This window comes from Archocentrus centrarchus, unplaced genomic scaffold (genome assembly GCF_007364275.1).
Source record: "Archocentrus centrarchus isolate MPI-CPG fArcCen1 unplaced genomic scaffold, fArcCen1 scaffold_26_ctg1, whole genome shotgun sequence".
NCBI lineage: Eukaryota > Metazoa > Chordata > Actinopteri > Cichliformes > Cichlidae > Archocentrus > Archocentrus centrarchus.
Window position 1 is genome coordinate 257,750 of NW_022060256.1, and position 18,531 is coordinate 276,280.

The 18,531-nt window shown below is 41.9% G+C and overlaps 1 protein-coding gene across 1 annotated transcript; it reads right to left on the reverse strand.

Moving 5' to 3' along the window:
• Positions 1 to 618: 618 nt before the first annotated feature.
• On the reverse strand, positions 619 to 16,551 carry LOC115775928 (hippocampus abundant transcript-like protein 1). The gene is given in 13 exon segments (XM_075074355.1): positions 619 to 5,055; positions 5,137 to 5,279; positions 5,396 to 5,493; positions 5,607 to 5,719; positions 7,203 to 7,274; positions 7,915 to 8,028; positions 8,138 to 8,356; positions 8,773 to 8,887; positions 11,302 to 11,429; positions 12,847 to 12,885; positions 12,887 to 12,910; positions 13,707 to 13,799; positions 16,236 to 16,551. Coding segments are annotated over 13 exon segments (1,410 nt in total). The 5' UTR covers positions 16,257 to 16,551; the 3' UTR covers positions 619 to 4,824.
• Positions 16,552 to 18,531: the final 1,980 nt, after the last annotated feature.

Genomic DNA, 18,531 nt, shown 5'->3' on the forward strand with positions numbered 1-18,531 from the left:
GTGGTTCTGTCAAACTTTCTAAAGTTAATTGAAATAAGTTTCGTTTTGGTCGATTTGCACTCAGAACACTTAAGATAAACTTCTGATCGTGTGTGTTGACCCAAGAAATGGTACAAAAGTGCTTCTGAATGCTTACTGATTTTAAATATTGATGGAAAAAAAGAGTTTCAGACATGGGGAGACCAAGCCAACTCCACACAGAAAGGTCCCGGCCAGGTGGTGATCGAGGACCTTGCTGTGAGGCAGCAGTACTCACTAGTGTGCAGCACAAAATAAGATGTCAAGTTTTCCATTTGTATAAAGTCTGTTTTTGATCCCAAACCCGATCCTGCTCTGATTTAACTGCTTTTTAATCTGATTTCTTGTAATCATTGTAGGTTGTTTACTTTAAATTATAAAGCGCCTCGAGGCGACTGTTGTGATTTGGTGCTATGTAAATAAAATTGAACTGAACTTATCAAATAAATATTCAAATAAAATCTAAATAAATTCTGTCAAACTAGGAATGATTGAAACTAAAATTAAGAAAATCCATTATAAATATAAAACTTAAAATTAAAAATAGAAAAGTCACACAAATGTATCCTTACTCTGAAATAAAACAAACTACATTTCAAATTTCATACACTTCTCTTTATTAATATTCTCGTTATCATATATTCAAAATTATGTTCTTAATAAAAGAGCAAAAGCAAATGGAGTAACATCTCCTGGTTTAAATATAAAACTGATATGAACATGAGTGATTCGAGGCACACGTTCAGAGAAATTAAAGTGCAGCAATCAGCAAAATGTTCTGCATCATCTACACAGAAGAGGAACATCTGGGAATGTCTGCATAAGTCACCTTTCTTGGTTTTAATTATCAGATAAATTGTTCAGATCTGTACTGTACTCGTACAGAACGAGTTTGAACACTTCAGTTAGTCGAGTTTGGTCGCCGTCTTCTCTGGCTGCCATGTTGGAGCTTCAGCTTTCACACCTCACCACGACAACATCAAACTTCCCTCTGAGAGGATTTACAGCTTCCATCGTCCAAGCAAACAAGACATTTGACTTCAGTTACTGAATCACTAACTGTAAAATTATTTAAAAAGTAGAGAACATTTCTATATCAAACTAAAAACAATGAAATGACAGAAGTCTGATCTACCCCCCCACACACACAAAAAAAAAAAACAGCAGTCCCATCCCCAGGGGTGGGAATCCTCACTGCACCCAATGACCCGGACTAATCCAGGAAATAAGGGAACGACTGATATAAGATCCAACATTTCTTACTCCAGACCCTGGATCACTAAATCTGGGGCCTAATTAACTTAATCTAAAGTCTGAGCTATTTAATCCAGAACCCAAATCAAGGTTGGAATTACTGCATAAGACACAAAATCCCGTCTGAATGACAATCAAGAATCTGAAGAATCCAGAATAATCCAGGAAAAAGGCATTTTGTTTTGAAAAAACTGCTACATAGTCCGAGACTTTGGAATTGCTGCAGCTGATGGTGAGATGTGAAGGCAGCATCATGAAAGCAGGAGCTACGATGAGATGTTGAGGACACTCGGCACACAGGGCGCCATTAGCGTCTGACAGAAATGCAGAGACGAATCGAGAGTTACAGGTTAAAAAGGTTAAAGATTATTCATGTAAAAAAAGCCGAGAGCTTCTCTAACAGGCGCTGTGTGCTTCTTGAAGCTACGCACCATCATCTACCTCATGAAGAGACGCTCAGGTGTTTCTGCAGATGTGACAAAGTTCATGCTGCATTCATGAAAAACAGACGAACCATGACCCAAAGGTGGAATTATGGAGCAACATCATGTCTCAACAAGAACTCTGGGTTGCTTTTCGTGTAACCAGTCAAAAGCGATTTCTCCCACACAGTACGCAGAACCTGAATGCAGCATAGTGCAGGTTCCTTTTACAATAACGGGCGTGCAGACAGGCCATCTGATCCGCGCTGTCAGTCTCTGGGTCACTCGTTTCTTTAATCCGTCTTTAAACAACAGCTGGGTTCCCCACATGTGCTCTGAAACTGGTTTTACTGGTGTTTGTTCATCCTGTTCATACTGGGCATGAAGAGACACCTTCAAAATGTTCCTCCAGTGGAAGAGACGGGAATAAATCCACAGTCTGAGCTCTGTGCAGAAAACAACTGGGAACCCAAATTTCAAACACAGAGCCCAGTTTAACAAATACAGCCTCAATCACTTAATCCAGAGTCCAGATCACAAAATCAAAATTCCCTCTAAATCTGGGCTTAACACATCAGACTAAGTTCAAGATGAAAATTCAAATTAAGAGTCTGAACAAAATCTATTGTACATGCAGAATAATCCAAACATCTTTAAAAAAAAAAAAAAACTGCAGCATCAAACATTTCATCTTATAATCCAGACTAACTCCACTGAATTACATAATCCAAAACCAAAATTATTAAATCCAGAGTGCAAATTATTTAATCTGGAGTGCACTTTATCCAGAACCTGAATCATTAAATTCAGAACCTCAGAAACTGAATCAGGAGTCCAGTTTAATAAATCAAGGACCCAAATCGGTAATCTTAGAGGATGAAGAACAGCACGAGAATCAAAATCTACAGTCAAAGCCTGGTTTAGGAAATCAATGCAGAACCAAAATCGAGAACAGAAACTGAAACGTGTTCTTGTGTGATCTGATTTACTGCAGCTGTGATCAGGATGCAGACGGAGAGCGACACCTCCAGGCTGATCTTCATGTTTCGGCTTCGAAAAACATTTTTGTCTTCATCACCTGCAATCAAGGCTCAGACAGCCCACATGAACAGGATATTTCCTAACATTGTTTAAAGACAGCATAAAAAAATCATGACCCAATCACTGAATGCGAGGGTGAAGCTTTAAAAGCTGATGGAGACGAACTTCGAAAGCTGCACGGGGAGCAGACGGAATTCCAACAATCCATCGGCTTCTGTTTGGAGTGTTTGTTAATCTGGGAGAAAGCTCGACTTAAGCACGTGATCGGGTTTTTGTTTTGGTTTTTTTCCACCTTTAACCAGAAGAGAAACTGCAGGTTTTCGTTGTCAGCGTGTAAACAAAGGCAGAAACAAGCAAAAACAATAAAACACGGCATCGTTTTGTTGGTCACCACCGGAAAGGTTCAGACTACATCAGTAACTCGGAGCGTTTGGTTTGACTGACCTGGAGGGGCAGGTGGGTGGGGAGAGCACTTTCAGGTCAGACAGCAACAAACTTCAAGTTTTAAAAAAGACGAACAGGAGGAGGAGGAGGAGAGATAAAGATCCTGGGAGGAGTTATGGAGAAAAACAAGGTGGAGGTGCTCTTCATCCTTAAAGCCCTCACACATCCACTGCGGCTCAGTTAAACATGTAGTTTTCAGTCAATTTTATCCATTAATGAACTGTAAAAACTCTCACCCTGCAGACTTCATAAAACTCAGCTTCAGGGTTCTGGAGAGTTTACTGCCCTCTACAGGACGGGAGGAGGCAAAACAAGAGACCATCTGTAGGACTCTCTTTAACAAGCAGAAGCTTCAAAATTACTGAAAGAAAGCTTCTGTTTCTTAGCTGAGACCTCAACTTTTTTAATAATAATAAAAATATATAGGGGTCATAACTGAAGAAATTTTAATCTGAAGGAGCGGTCAAATTAGTGAACTGAGAGCCCAATTTACTAAATTAAGTCATTACATTTTTTTTTCTAAATCAGGAGAGTGAAAGATTAAATAACAAGCTCAAACAGTAGAAAACCCAGTTTACTAATGTGAGCCTAAATTATTGAATGTTTCCTAAATCGAGGTCAAATAATTGAATCAAGAGGTTAGTAAATTGTGTAAATTAAAAAGCCTAATTTACTAAATTGAAAGATCAAATGATTAAATAATCTGAGATGGTTGCTGTGAGAAGCCAGTTCACTAAATGGGGAGCGAGTAAGTGAATAAATCAAGAGCCCAAATGTCTCCTCAGTTGTTAAAATACAGAATCTCAAATTATAGTGAGCCGGAAAGACCCTGAGCACGTTTTTCTCACACTCCTGCCTCCCATTTCTGCACGAGCACTTCAGACCAGTTATTTACTCTGATTTCTCTCCTGACACGACAGGGTGGTGATGTCACAGCCAGTGTGAGTTTGCACATGCTCCATGTGAGGGGAAGTCTGACTACCACGGCTGCTAGGAAGGAGATCCGGATAGAAAAAAAACCCACCAGGATCTCATCTTAATTCAGTATCGTATCCCACAGTCCTGTACAGCTCCGGCTTCCCCGTCCTCACCACCTTTCGCCCTCCATTAAAAAAAACAAAACAAAACTTTGTGGTTTTGAGTGTCAGCTTTACAGCCATGTCCACTGCAGGTCCAGTACGGTGAGAAGCATTTGATGTCCTCACTTCTGCACCCCTGATGGGTGGTGTCAGTGTGTGCAGGCGGCAGCCAGACTGACAGCTCTAAGTTACTTTGGTTTTACTGGTCCCGTCCTCGTGTGATTGGCCTGTGACCTAAAATGAAGTGAAGAAACATATTTGGGATCCCACACAATCAGTTTGGGTTATTTAAGTTCATTTGTTCTGCTGTTGTGTTATAAAGTTGAGATCCCGACTCTTACTGGGGAACGTCCCACTAAAAGTTCAAAGCCCTTTGGTTCTACCTGCCCAAACACACCTGGGAAAAGTGCAGAGAACGGGAGGAATAAAAGGTGAGTGATGAAAAAATGATTTGACAGGGTGGCTGCCGCCCGACGTTCCCCAGCAATTTAGGAGGGGTGGGGGTCTAAAAGGGGCAGGACTTGCAGACAGGTCTCTGCTCTGTAATTGGTCAGGCAGGCTACAAGTTACAAGACACTATCCTGTAGGAGTGGTTCAAGGTCCTCTGTGTCACTGGCGGGCAAAGTCAGAGGGCTGACATTCTGAGCACGTGCAGCAGAGGTGCTGCTGCCTTTGGTGGCAGAGCAGGTCTTGACATCAGCCAGTAGGTGGTGCTCGGGGATTAAGAAGGCAACAAGCAGAGCAAATAAGACGGTGCACGCTCCAAACAGGAAGGGAGGGCCCGGGACGACCAGCTTCTACAGACGGAAAGAGAATAGACGCTTCATTGATAAGAGGAAAAACCTGAACAAAAACAGTGAGGCTCATTTGGTACGCACCTCTGCGCTTGCTGTGGGTCTTCCTGCTACCGGCTCCACGTCATTCAGCTCCACGTTGAACAGGAAGAAGATGAAACCGTAGAGAGCTGGGCCCAAACCATTACACAGACCTCTGATACCTGTGATCATCCCCTGAACCACACCTGAACACACAGAGGGGCCTCTCAGTTTCAGCCGTTACCTTCTCCTTCACTATTCTGCATTTTTAAGATGATGGAAGAGGGACAGATTCTGCTTCGGACAGTCAGGTGTTACTCACCTTGCTGGTCAGGTGAGGCGCTGTGTGACACCAGAGCAGAGATTGCTGGGAAGGTAATAGAAGACATGGCTGCTACAGCTCCTGCTGCCCACATCATCCTGTAAGCATGTGAGCAGAGATCTCGATTTTATATTAAGTGAATTTTTAAGTCAGATCTATTTGACTTTATCATTCACAGAGAACAGGAAATAGAAACAGGCATGGGACTCACCACGGCTCAGAGCCGAAGCCATACCAGGCCAGCTGGAAGAGCTGAAAACCCAGGCCAAGAAGAACTGTGTTCTTTTTCCCGATGGTCTTTATTAGAGCCCCGAAGAAGACCGTCTGACACAGAAACATGACGGGACGTGATGTACAGTAAATAAATTAGGATGAAAACAGATTTATGACACAGTCTTAAAAAAAAAAAAAAAAAATACCGTGCAAAATTTTAAATAAAAATGTAATCAGGCGTCTGCAGGTATGAATAAATCTGCACTTTCAATTAAAGGATGTCAGAAGTAAAAACATCCTCGCAATCACTGATATAGTGTCACATCAGCATCAAGTTCAACAAGTGTTTGCCAATCACATCGTGCACAGCTCGTAAAAACTAAGGATGGCGCGATAACACTTTATGTCTGATACCGATACCAATATTTTACGTTTGGATATCTGCCGATACGATACAAATCCGATCTTTAAAAAATAAATAAATAAAATGTTTTTAAATGCCTGGATTCATTTTTCATAAGTCAAAAGTCTCTCGAACAACAAAATCTAAATCTTTTAGATGTCCCAGGTACAAGACTAAGAAGGAGGGGCAAAAACTAGGAGCGTAATCTTGTAATGCTTTATATTCACGAGCATTCTCCTAAATACGTTTCTACTGCAGGTCTATATTTATTTACTAATCAGGGATTAAAGTATAAAAAAATATTTTGACGGGGAAGGGGTCCTTCCGGTACCGGACAATCGGCGGCGCTCGCTAACAGTATGTCCGCGAGCTGAAGGAAAGATAAAAACAATAACAACTGAAATTCTCAACACAACACAACAAGCGAGCACAACACACAAACACGGCAGAGAGCAGTGGAGGCGTGGAAAAACATGTCAGCGATGATCCACTCAGTGTCAAAGGGAATCCGTCGCAGCGCCGGAGAACTTTTAGGAATCTAAGGGGTTTTTTTTCTAACTCCTGATCCCCACTCCATTCCAGTAGGTGGCAGTAATGCAGCTCTAAGCTGATTTGTCAACCACAAACGCACAAGACGACGACAACGGAGAACTGTAATGCAGCTAATGTGGGCAAAACACTATTTAATAGCTCTGATTGCATTTTTTATTTCTTTCCGATATCTGATCCAGTAATTTAGGTCAGGATCGGACCGATACTGAATATCGGATCAGCGCATCCCTAGTAAAAACATCAATGAGCAGACTGGCCAAAAAGGCCTTCATCCTCCTCCTCCTCACTTTCTGCCAGCTTAAGCTGGTGAATCTGAACAGCCCACTGTCACCAAACAAAGCAAAGCTTTTATAAAACCAGGCATGCGCTCTGACTTAGTTCAGCTTACTTCATGTTCGCTGGTTACAGAAGGTTAAAGCCTTCATGGCTGCATGAACGAAGGTTCAGTGCGCACGCAGAGCTTTTGAAACATCAGAATCTAGACTCTTCCTTCCTGCTTTCCCACCACTACTGACTGTGGGGGTTTCTCTCCAATACCGTTAGGTCTGTAACTGATGAAGCACCTTCAGGTGACTGTTGTGAAATATTAGCAGACAGTCTGATTCTCTGAGGAATCGTGTGTGACGGGCGGCTGCGTACCTGAGCGACTATAGACAGGATTCCCACCATGGCGATGAAACCAGTGATGGCTGCAGGAGAAAACGCGATCACCTGAAGAAGACAGACACACAAGGAGTCAAAAAAGAAGAAATGCGATGAGGAAAAACCATCACTGCCAAAGACAGACCGTTTCCTTCTTGGTGCTTTCACTGAATTATATTTATTTTCTAATAATTAGCCTGTTGGTGTTGATTCTCCATTAAAAGCTTCATTTTACTTCTTCTGCACAAGACATGAAACACACAAAATTTAAAAATAAAGAACATCTCACTGTTTCATTTTTTTTTTTTTATTCTTTTTTAAAAATGTTTATTGGTAATTTTAAACTAAATTACAAAATTAAAGTAACCAAATGAAATAACTGAAAAATGTTTTGCAGCCCACCTGCAGTACCCTTGAGGTGCATCAGGGGGCTGCAGGCCACACTTTGAGAATCACTGCCTTTAACACTGAAGGATCAAACATGGAAGATTTATAAACCTGCTGATTTTAAAATGTAAACCTCTCGATCAGACTCAGCCATCACGCATCACCCTCATCTTTGTAAAGTCCTGCCTATGACCACTTTAGTGAGTAAAGGACACAGTTCAAAGGCTTTTTAACATGTAAGCCTGAGTCCGTGCAACACATTCTGCTCACAACTGACTGAAATTGGGAGAAGAAAGTTCTGGTACACCTGTCTTTGTGTTACCTGTTTCAGGTAGAGGAAGAAGCTGGAGTACTGTCCCGCCTCAGGCAGGTAGGACAGGAACACGGTGACGCAGATCAGCAGCACTGTGGTGTCTTTCCCCACCCGACGCAGAGACTGAACACAGCACAGGAACCAACACGGATCATGTGTTAAAGTTGTTTTTGTCTAAGATGAGCAGTGCTGCTGGAATAAAGCCCGACAGAGGAGGACAACGATGACTCACAGCGAAGGGGTCGGCCTGCTCCCAGGAGATGGGGAACCCCCAGGACGTCAGCCTCATCTTGTCCGGCAGCGACTCGGGGACCACGAAGAACACGAAGGCGATGTCGGTCACAGCAATCACCGTGGCAACAAGGACCACCAGGCTGTCTCCATACTTTGACGACAGGTAGGCCCCGATGGCTGGGCTCGTCACCAGACTCGCCGCGAAGGTCGCCGAGACCTGATGAGCGAGAGGAAGTAAAATCTGCACTTTGAAACATGAGAGCGCAGATCCTCTGATACAGGCGCATATTTAATACCCTGAACACATTAGTTACCCTGAAAGTATGGTATCATTTTTGTGAACACACTACCATAAAAAATTAATAAAATGTCTGACTTTTAAATGTCTTAAAATGTTTAAAGATTTCTGAAAAATTCAATTTATTAAAATATTTTTAACTCTTTGCAAATAAATTTCTCTAAATTTCAACTGTATTATACATTATATAATATTAAAAATAATGAGATAAATGGCAATTTTTAAGACTCAAGCTTAAAAATACTTGTAAGTTTGTAAATAAAACAGCTCGCATTTTTCTGGTCTGACACACCGATGGGTTCAATCTGCCATGAAGTGTGTGTGTGTATACATACCAGTCCATAGGCCGTGCTCCTCTCGTGTTCCTCTGTGATGTCGGCGACGTACGCAAGATCACGGAAAAGGTCACCGCAAAAATCCCTGAGACTGAGATCAGAGCGAAATAACCACCTGCACGCACACACGAAACAGGACATTCCTCCATTTTATCTCAAGATAAAACACTTTATCTGAAGCACTCTGTTTACTGTACACCATTTTATTTCTGAATTCTGTGTAATGTGCACACTTCCTGTGCACATCTGTAACAGCTGTGAACCAGCTGTCAGCTAATGACAGCGCAGGGCTCTCTGTGACATACGGAGTGTCTCAGAGGATGAATCCTGACTTTTCAGAGCTGCATCATGTTCAAAGTTAACATGGGTGCTGAAAAGGACCTGATTAAATCTGACAAACCTTTTAAATGAAGTTTTATTTATACAGCAGCAGCTTGTACTGTGACTTCTCTTGGGGAACTTAGAGACTGCAGTGATGTTCTCTTTACTCGTCACCCACTGTTTTAAAGATTAAAAATCTCCCATTTTCACTCTGCTTTAAGGAAAATCTCACTGTCTCGTGAGTTTCTGCAGCGTCTCATTCACACTGATGTTGGTCATAAAACTGGGAGACGGAAATGCCCTAATTTAGTTTTTTTCTCTTTTTTTAATTTGAGTCAGTGAAACATCATGCACGAACCATGTGACTGATCTCAGTCATGCATCAGCTGATCGCTGTTGTAGTCCAGCTCACAGCCTGAAGTTCCAGAAGAAAATCCAGCATAGGTGTGTTTGTTTTGGTTTGTTTTTAAGGTGAGTCCTGTGACCTTTTCCTTGTAACGATGGTACATGGGTGAAAGGCAGGACTGTGTGACAGCAGCAGAATGAGGAGGCAGCGCAGCTGGTTTGTCTGCAGCATGTTTGCTGATCATCGGCAGCTCACACGATCAACATGTGACTGTTCAAACTCCAGCAGCTGAACCAAGCTGCCGATTAGAGTCCACAGAGGTTTTCCTGACATGCACAGCCTGTGCCTGGACACTTAAGCTGAGGAGAAAGGAGTGATGGATTCACTGAGTCCAAAACTCTGCTGTGCAGCTCTGGGAACGAATGACACTGCTTAAACTGATGACTCAGACTGTTTTCATAGGATATTTATAATATTATGTAGCCCAATATTCCTGTAAGCAGATCATTAACTGAGTGTCAAATTTTTTTATCATCTATACGTAGATGAAAAAAGCTGAAAAAAAAAAAAAAATCATGAGTGTAAATGCAGTTTTCAATAAATTCCCTGCTCAAAAGTTTTTGTGTCTTGTGCCGATTTCTTCTTTTAGCATTGTGAAGCTCTACTTCTTAAGATCCAATTGTGCAAAATGCAAATTTTTGCAATTTTTTAACTGGTCTTAAAATTTTGATAAGGAGTGTATATGCCCAGAGGACTGAAAAAAGTTGTTTAGCTCCTCCCCCCTTCGAGATAACTGGTTAACTTTTAGAAGCCTGCTGAGGGGCAGCACCCAGTGTTTGGCAACAGATGACTAAAGAATCTGTGATGACATTTCTAGGGAGAGTGGTCAACCTGTACGCTGAAGGCCACTGCCGGGGGGCCGGGGGCCGGGGGCCGGGTTCCACTCCCCCCCCTTTCAACTCTCTGCACCGGTCTATTAAATAAAGATAATTTTTAAATAACACATGCTTCTGTTTCTATTAACTGATCCAGAGATGCTGTCCTGAGGCGGCAGTATGAGCTGCTGCGCAGGCAGCTGAGCTCAGCGGGCTGTGAAACATGGTGATTCTCAGCAGTAAACATGTTATTTTAAACAGTTATCGACATTTCTTCCTCATTGCGTCACCTCAGGTTGTTAAACACACCGAGAGCGGCCACGTTCCCTCAGAATTCAAAGCTTCGAGGTCTCTGCTGATTATTTTGTCAAGCATTCCTCACAATGAGATACACTGGCCTTTAACCCTTTATGTACCACGGCCCGCCAGCAATTTTTGAACTTCAAAAGTGTCGCCATTTGCAGACTTCCGGCAACAATTACCATAACAATCCTATGTTGGGTGTGAAGTGCAATTTCTCAGCTTTCAGAAACTGAATATTTTTTTGATAGGATAAACGGTCACATATTGCAGTATTTCAAAATGTGTTTCAGCAGACATCTCAATGTGATGCGCTCGGCGTTAACCAGCTGTTCACAGTAAGGGCAGGTAACAGGTGTATTGGCGGGGATTGCCCGCTGTTAAAGGGTTTAAATGTCTCCTGCTAAGACATTTCACTTGCATTAAAACGTGCATAAAATATTAATCCTGTTGAAATCAGCTGCTATTTGAAGACTTGAATTTATATTACTGATAACTTATATAATAAATTTTTAAGTATTCTTTTTTGAGCGTATGTGTTATAAGGCATTTTCTGTGTTTTGATGTTCTGGTTGTGCTTGAAGCTTCAACTGCAACCAAAACCTGAAATACTTGCAATTCTTTACGTCTGCATTCATGTTTATCTCTCCGGGAGAAAGATTATTAAGAAAAGAGCATTTGCCTCACCAGGGGCTGATCCTCATGAAGGGGATGGGGGCGCAGGTGAAGAAGACCGTCATGAGGAGGAAGGACTTCCTACCCCAGATGTCTGACAGGGCACCAATCAGAGGAGCCGACAGAAACGACAGGAAACCCTGAGCGGACACAGAAACACAAACTATAGGTCCATGAAGTCCAAAGGATCTGTGACATTTTAAACTAAACTCTGACATTTATGAAAATCCTTTCTGGGTCTGGACATTGGTTAGAAGACATCTGCTTGTGCTCAGGATGCTGTGATGGACATTTCACTATTTTCTGACATTTTACAGAACCAACAATTCATGAGGAAAAGCATCTTAAAGATTCATCAGCACAAAAACACCACCCCCCCGGATCAACAGGAAAAAACTAGTTAAAAAAAAAGAAAGCAGCAGATATAAAGGTGATGTAAAACAATTAAACAGTTTTTAATTTCAAATATAATTTGAATTTCCAACAACTATGAAAAACGGAAGAAAAAAAAATTCAAAAAGATAAAACTAGAATATTTTTGCTACAAATCTCTTGTTTGCACGCCTGAAAAAAGCTGGATTTGTTGCTCCTCACCAAATTTCTAGAAGCCAAAGTATTTCCAAACAGATGAATTTGTTTTACTTTTTTCCAAAACTCCACGTCTGTCAGATTGAGTCAAGCTGAAGTGAACAGTCCACAGTCTGCAGGGGAGCGGGTTTAAGAGAACAGTGAAAACCAGAGCAGCAAAGCCAAAAAAAAGAATGGTTTGAAAAAAAAAAGCTGGGAAAAAAAAAAAAAATTCATGTTTGAGTGTAAATGCAGTTTTCTATAAATTCCCTGCTCAAAAGTTTTTGTCTCGATTTCTTCTTTAGCATTGTGAAGCTCTACTTAGAGCCTTCCTAAGATCCAATAGTGCAAAATGGCAAATTCTTGCAATTTTTAACTGGTCTTAAGATTTTGATCAGGAGTGAATGTTGTTTTCATAACTCTTGCCATAATTGCAATTAAATTCTGACTGTTTGCACAGCGTGCAGCTGCCTTCACTCTGGACTGGGAGGGGTTAAAAGAAACCCAGTCTTATTTTGGTGTCATGTGACAGATACTGATTGGTTGATGGCTTCGGCCCTTTCTGTTGTGCAGACACGCAGAGCCTACTGCCACCACATGTTGCCCCCATCTGCACCGACAGACACAGACTTCCTGCAATCACTGAAAACCCCTTGAAAGGCTGACTTCACGGGTGACATTGAACGGCTGTTCCCCCCCAAATTTCTTTTGTCTCCCTTTTATTTGTTTCATCATTTTAATTTTTCCAGGTTCCACTAAATCCAAAGCAAAAAGAAAAAATTAAGCTCACCAGGTGCAGGACGTTAAGTTAATAAATAATTGTAAAGAAGCACAAAAGGTGAACCAACAAAAGATTAGCAAGCTTTAAGTTGGGTAGACGAGGCTGAAAACAGCTTTGGGTTCTTCATGAAGAGCTCACAGCTACTAAAGGGTTAAAACAGCTGGACGTTAGGGGTCGATATTTGAGGTTTCTGTGCTGTAAGCCTTTACCTTGACCCCCTGCACCAGGCCGTTCAACAGGAAGGTGTGGCTGAGGAAACGTCTCATGGAGGACCTGAAACCACAAACACACAGTTTTAACTTTCACAGCAAGTAGCCATCCTTTGCCCCGACGAGCTGACCTTCATAACCTCAGTCTGCGCTTTAATGTGCACACATTTTGAGGTTTTAATAATCCCACAGTTTAGGTTTTTATGCTGCAGGAAAAGGTTTAAAAACTTACTGAAAACTGTTTAAGAGTTTACACATTTCTGCAAAAGATTTTTTTAAAAATTAAATAAATAAATAGAGACCTGTTGGCCTTCATAGCACCGCTGCAAATATTTCATTTTACAATATGTGATATACTGTAATGGAAACTAATTTGGCTGTAGGTCAGCAATCACTGAGCTGATCCTGTTTTATTTTTACAAATTTCAAAGTGTACTTAAAAAAAATAAATGATAAAAAAAATAAAAAACTGAAACTCTGTCTCCCCTGTTTTGAAGCGCTTTACCCAAAGAGGATTTGTGGAAAGTTTCAGAAGATTTCAAATACAAAAGAGAGGAACAGCGAGTTTAGCACAACGCTGACGGACAGATCGATCGGCTCCACTGACTGCAGTCTGTCATTGACAGCAGAGCTATAAAAAAAAAAAAGAAAGACCCGAAACGTCACATTTTCACTGAAGTGCTAAATGTAAATATTACAAAACAAATCAAACCACTGAGACAGAAACAGGGAACCTACTTTGTTGAGAAAGGTGATTTAATCACATATCAGAGGAGAAAAATGCAAACTATCTTGCAGACAGAGGCAGCAAACGCTGACAGTTACGATCAGGGTGTGGAGGTGTGGGTGTGTGTACTCACGGTGAGCATGGGCGTGGTGAGCAGCCCCCAGGCGAAGAACTCCAAGAAGATCACCACAACGGCGTGAGTCACCCGGGCCCGGCTCCGGCCATGCTGCAGTGAGCAGAGACAGACACATTAGCCTCACTTCCTGTGATGCCATCCTCCAACATGATGGCATTAAAGCACATTTCCTATCGGTGCTTCCATTTTAAGATCAATTAGAGCTCAGAAAAACACTTTAAAACCTACAGTAAACATCATCTACAGGACACTGTCCTGAAATATTCACTGCTGCATTATTTCTTTCATTTTTAATAAACTAAAGATCACTGTCAACTAATAATGCTTTAGCAGCAGACATTTATGTGTATTGCATTAACCTCATGCCAGTTAAAGGTTCGAGGGTACCAGTAACATCCTGAAGAGCAGCAGGGGAAGGAGAGCTATCCACAAAATGACTGCAGCAGATTGCTCATACTTGGAGCTTTATTTTGAAGGAGTACCTAAATTATGCTTAATAATCCGTTCTCCTGTTGAAGCTCTCAGCGAGTTGCTGCCACAATTGTACCATCTTGTACCTGTATGTATTTAATTTACCTTTATTCACCCAGGAAGCTAAGGTCAAATATATTAACGAGGCAAAGAGCCAGCAGCCACTACGCTCCTCATGATGCTTTTAACATCAGGCCTTCTCCTGTTTTAGCTGCTGTTCCTGTAATGTATGCTGCATGCAGAGCAAGAAATGCTCTTTTAAGCAGCAGTTTGGAGGAGCATAGCTCATAATTACTGGGGCTGAGACAAGGAATGTCCAGGTAAGTTCACACCTGGTATCACTTTATAAATCTCCATAGTCTTTGGGCTGGTCTAAGCAGCTAAACGTCAAGCTGTAAATTGCGTTTGTAAAGTTTTAACATGCAAGTCTGTGGAGCCTCTGCTGGATGGCAGAGGAGCTGCAGCTTTCGGAGTTACGACCTTGTGGAGTTAAACGCTGCTGTGCGCTCGGCCTCCAAGTTCAGTCGGACTGAAGAGCGTCGCCTGTGTTAATGAAACTGTCATGTGGTGAATCTGCACAGCTGCTGGCTTTGTGCAAACATCAGTAACCACATCTGCAAAGGAAATCTACAAAGTCTGCCCACCTCTCTGTTGATGTAGCTTCACGTCACTTTAGATGACTTCAAACAGCTTGAACCCTAAACTGTAACTGTGATATTCAACATGGAGAAAGCAGCCAGCTGTGGGATGATGAGGACCTCAGAGGCTCAGCAGAGCCTAGACTACTCAGAGCTCCTGGATGATAAAGCTTGTTTAACGGTACTGCAATAGGATCCGTTTGTGTAGGGAGAGGTTTACAACCTATCCAAACATGCCCCACGCAGTCCTCCAAAACCCAGCAGCATCCAGCTCCAACTGTCTGACAAGCTGAGTGGAATAGGGAAGAGAGCGACAGCAGAGTCCCAGGGAACAGGAGAAGCACGAAAGAATAGCTAACATCAAGAATACAACATGAAGCGTTTATACAGCGGCTGCGGCGGACGTGTATTTGTTTTTAAACGCTCAGCTTCACTTCATCTCTAATGGACCAACAGCAGCAGGAGAGCAGCTACCAGACCAGCTCTGCCACATACTTCCCTCCATATGCACCAGATGGGCTGCAGGTAGACCATGATATGATGATCATCACAGCCCAGCTTTGTTTCTCACCTTATACATATATGTTTTTGAATATAGGTAGCTACATGAGCTTAACTCCAACATCTGATTTTAATATCTGCTTCTTTTAGTTTTTTTAAACCTATATTTTCCGAGTTTGCACTTTATTGCTCTCATTTCAAACAACCTCTAAATGAAAGATTAGTTTGTGCTCTCCAACATGTCAATTATCACGTTTTTTTAAATTCTCATAACAGTCTACGCCATCATCATTCAAGTACAGAAACAATAAGAAAATAAATAGGGAAAATAATTAGTTAAATACGGAAAAAATAAGTGAAAATGACTATAAAAATGAGCAAAATAAGAAATAAATAAAAATTAATCTGTTCAATAATTATCAAATAAATAAAATACATTTAAAACAAACATCTATTTTAGTATAATTATGATTAAATAATACAAATTTAAACTTGAAACTAAATGAAATAAATAACTCATTAAATGAACATATCGTGATGTACTTTATTTATACTAATGTCGGACTATTACTAACTGTAACCGTTTTAACCTCTAACCTGAGGACAGTATTTCGGTACTTTAGGTCGGGTCATTCAGCGCAGGTCCGGACTTTCAGGAACCAAATCGGTTTGCGCTGTTTTTCTTGAAGCCTGAACCCTCACCTGCGGGCCGGTCTCCGGGCCGGCTAACAGCTAATTAGCCTCCCGTTTTAGCGCTTCGTGTCGGGCTCACTCAATGAGCTCCTGTCGGTTAGTCAAATATGGCTGTCGGCGGTCATCCGAACCGTTTAATCCGCTCATTTACAGCAGCTGTCAGCCTCCTTTACCGCTCGCCCATACTGATGATAGCCGGCGAAGCTAACCCCGTAGCACTCACCGAGCTCCGAACCAACACCATGTCGCAGCCTCGGTTGCAGTTTTCTCCCGTGTCATCTCACATCTTGCCAAGACGATTTTCACTCCCGTTCACGCTTGCGGGACATCCTCCCGAGGGTGTCGCCGTCTCTTCCAGAATGTCCCGCCGTGTGAGCTGTGGCTACGTCGCTGCTGAGCTATCATGGACACGGCCAGTGCTCCTCGCAGCAGCGGTAACTGTGAGCAGGAGGTTCGGCTTTCGTTTTCGCCGAATTCCTCCGCTCTCAAAACTTGGCCGTCTGTGACTGTGTTTTCACCGGAATAAGCCGGCTGAGCGGTGCTGTCGACACTTTCTCATCTCTCAACACCTATAAGGGAACAAACACCGCCCCGCGGGGGCGGGTGTGATCATAAATAAAACGCATTTCCAACTACTAATAGAATCTGTTTCCAGATCAGCCCTCCCCCTACCTCGTGTGTCTGTTACATATTTAAAAGCTGAAACATCAGACTCTGGATCAGCTAGAGCGTTACACCTAAAAAGCGCGACCCCTGTCGGGCCCCATCATACACTACACTGCAGTGACAGTTTTATCAACATGGTGATGGCGCCGCTCTTAAGAGCGGCTGTCTTCGTGCGTAAAAGCTCCAGATTTAAACGTTTTTATTATTTAAACACTGATTATTGAAACGCAGCCACCAATGTCCCGTCTATGAGGGGAAACAGGTCAACGCAGAGGTGCAGCATTTGGCAGGAAGCGAACCGTGCTGCCAGCATCCCCCAGGATCACTTTTTAGCAGGAGGAAGAAAGGCGGGACTCAGCGGCGGAAGAGCTTTTTTTTTTTTTTTTTTTTTTTTTTTTTTGCGTCAGAGCGAACCTGCACAGAGTAACGTCAAGGCAGCCCGCGTGACCGACTCCGCTTCCGGATATGTGGTTTTCAAAATAAAAGCGCATAATGAGCGTAATCTCAAAGGTCTCTGGACAGAGAGGAGTAGCAACAAAAATGATGGTAACTTCAACCATTAAGGGGGAAAAAAAAGCTTTTAAAACTCGGCTTTATCCCAAAAGATCGGCTCCTAAAGAACTCTTCTCAGAGCTTCGTTTACTTCAGCTGATTTCTAGCCCACTCCAACAAATAAACACAGTAATTCATGTAAGAACCCCACTGCTGCAGTTTCCCTCGAGATATCAGTGACCATTGCACAGTAGTGTGTGTCAGAAAAATTCCCAGTCTCCAGACTAGCAGGTACCCCAGTTTAGTAAGGAAAAGGAATTTTAAACATTTTAATGAACTACATTTTTAGCTGATTTGCAGGATGTGGACCTGAAACAAACTGAAAACATTTACAATCCCAGTCAAAATTCTCTGCACAGTATACTTCATAAATATGCACCCTACAGTTTTCTTTTTGTGAAACAGTGCTCCAGTCACTGGTTTTCCTCAATCATTTCCAGGAAGTTGGCAGTCTGATTGGCAAAATTTTAGACAGATATGAAATTACTATATTAGACTCAGTAGAAAAGCCAAATCTTGTTCCTGTTTGTCTTCTTTTACAAACACCCCTGGAAATACATCTGAGTTCTGGAAAGCCTTCAAAACACTGGAGAATATTCCATCTCCATCACCTGATTGCTGCACCTATAACTCCTATTCTTAATTTAACACTTCCTTCAGACAAAATTACAAAAATCTGGAAGGCTGCACAGGTGCTCTCACTCCATAAAGGTTATGACCCTAGTGACTTAAATAATTACTGCCCATTTCAAAACTGTCTTAGATCACGTTGCAGCACAACAGGTGCAGTTTTTGTACTCAGTAATGTTATTGAAGCCCTTGATACTCTTAAGTGCTGCAGTTTTCATAGATCGGTTAAAAGCATTGATTCAGTAGATCATGGTGTTTTAATTAGAACATTATTCTTTTGGTTTGGATGAACAATCCCTTAAATGGTTTTAATGATTACTTTTGTGATAGAGCTCAGGGGTCTCCAAAGATGTCAGGTCTAGTCCCCTCACCTGTTCGTGCAGGTGTTCCATAGGGATCCATTCTTAGACCTGTTTTATTCACCCTGTACACAAACAATATTATCAATGCCACCCAAAACTGTAATGTACATTTTTATGCAGATGACACTATTTATATGCTGTGGCTCTCCCCTTGATCTGTGCATCACAAATCTACAGTCTGCTCTTTTGATACATTTAAAAATTCTCTGATCACACATAAAGTTATTTTAAAAGTCACCTAAAAGTATCCAGCCAGCCTACAGTCTGTATCATACCCTCCATGGTCATAAACTGAAACTGTTGATTGGT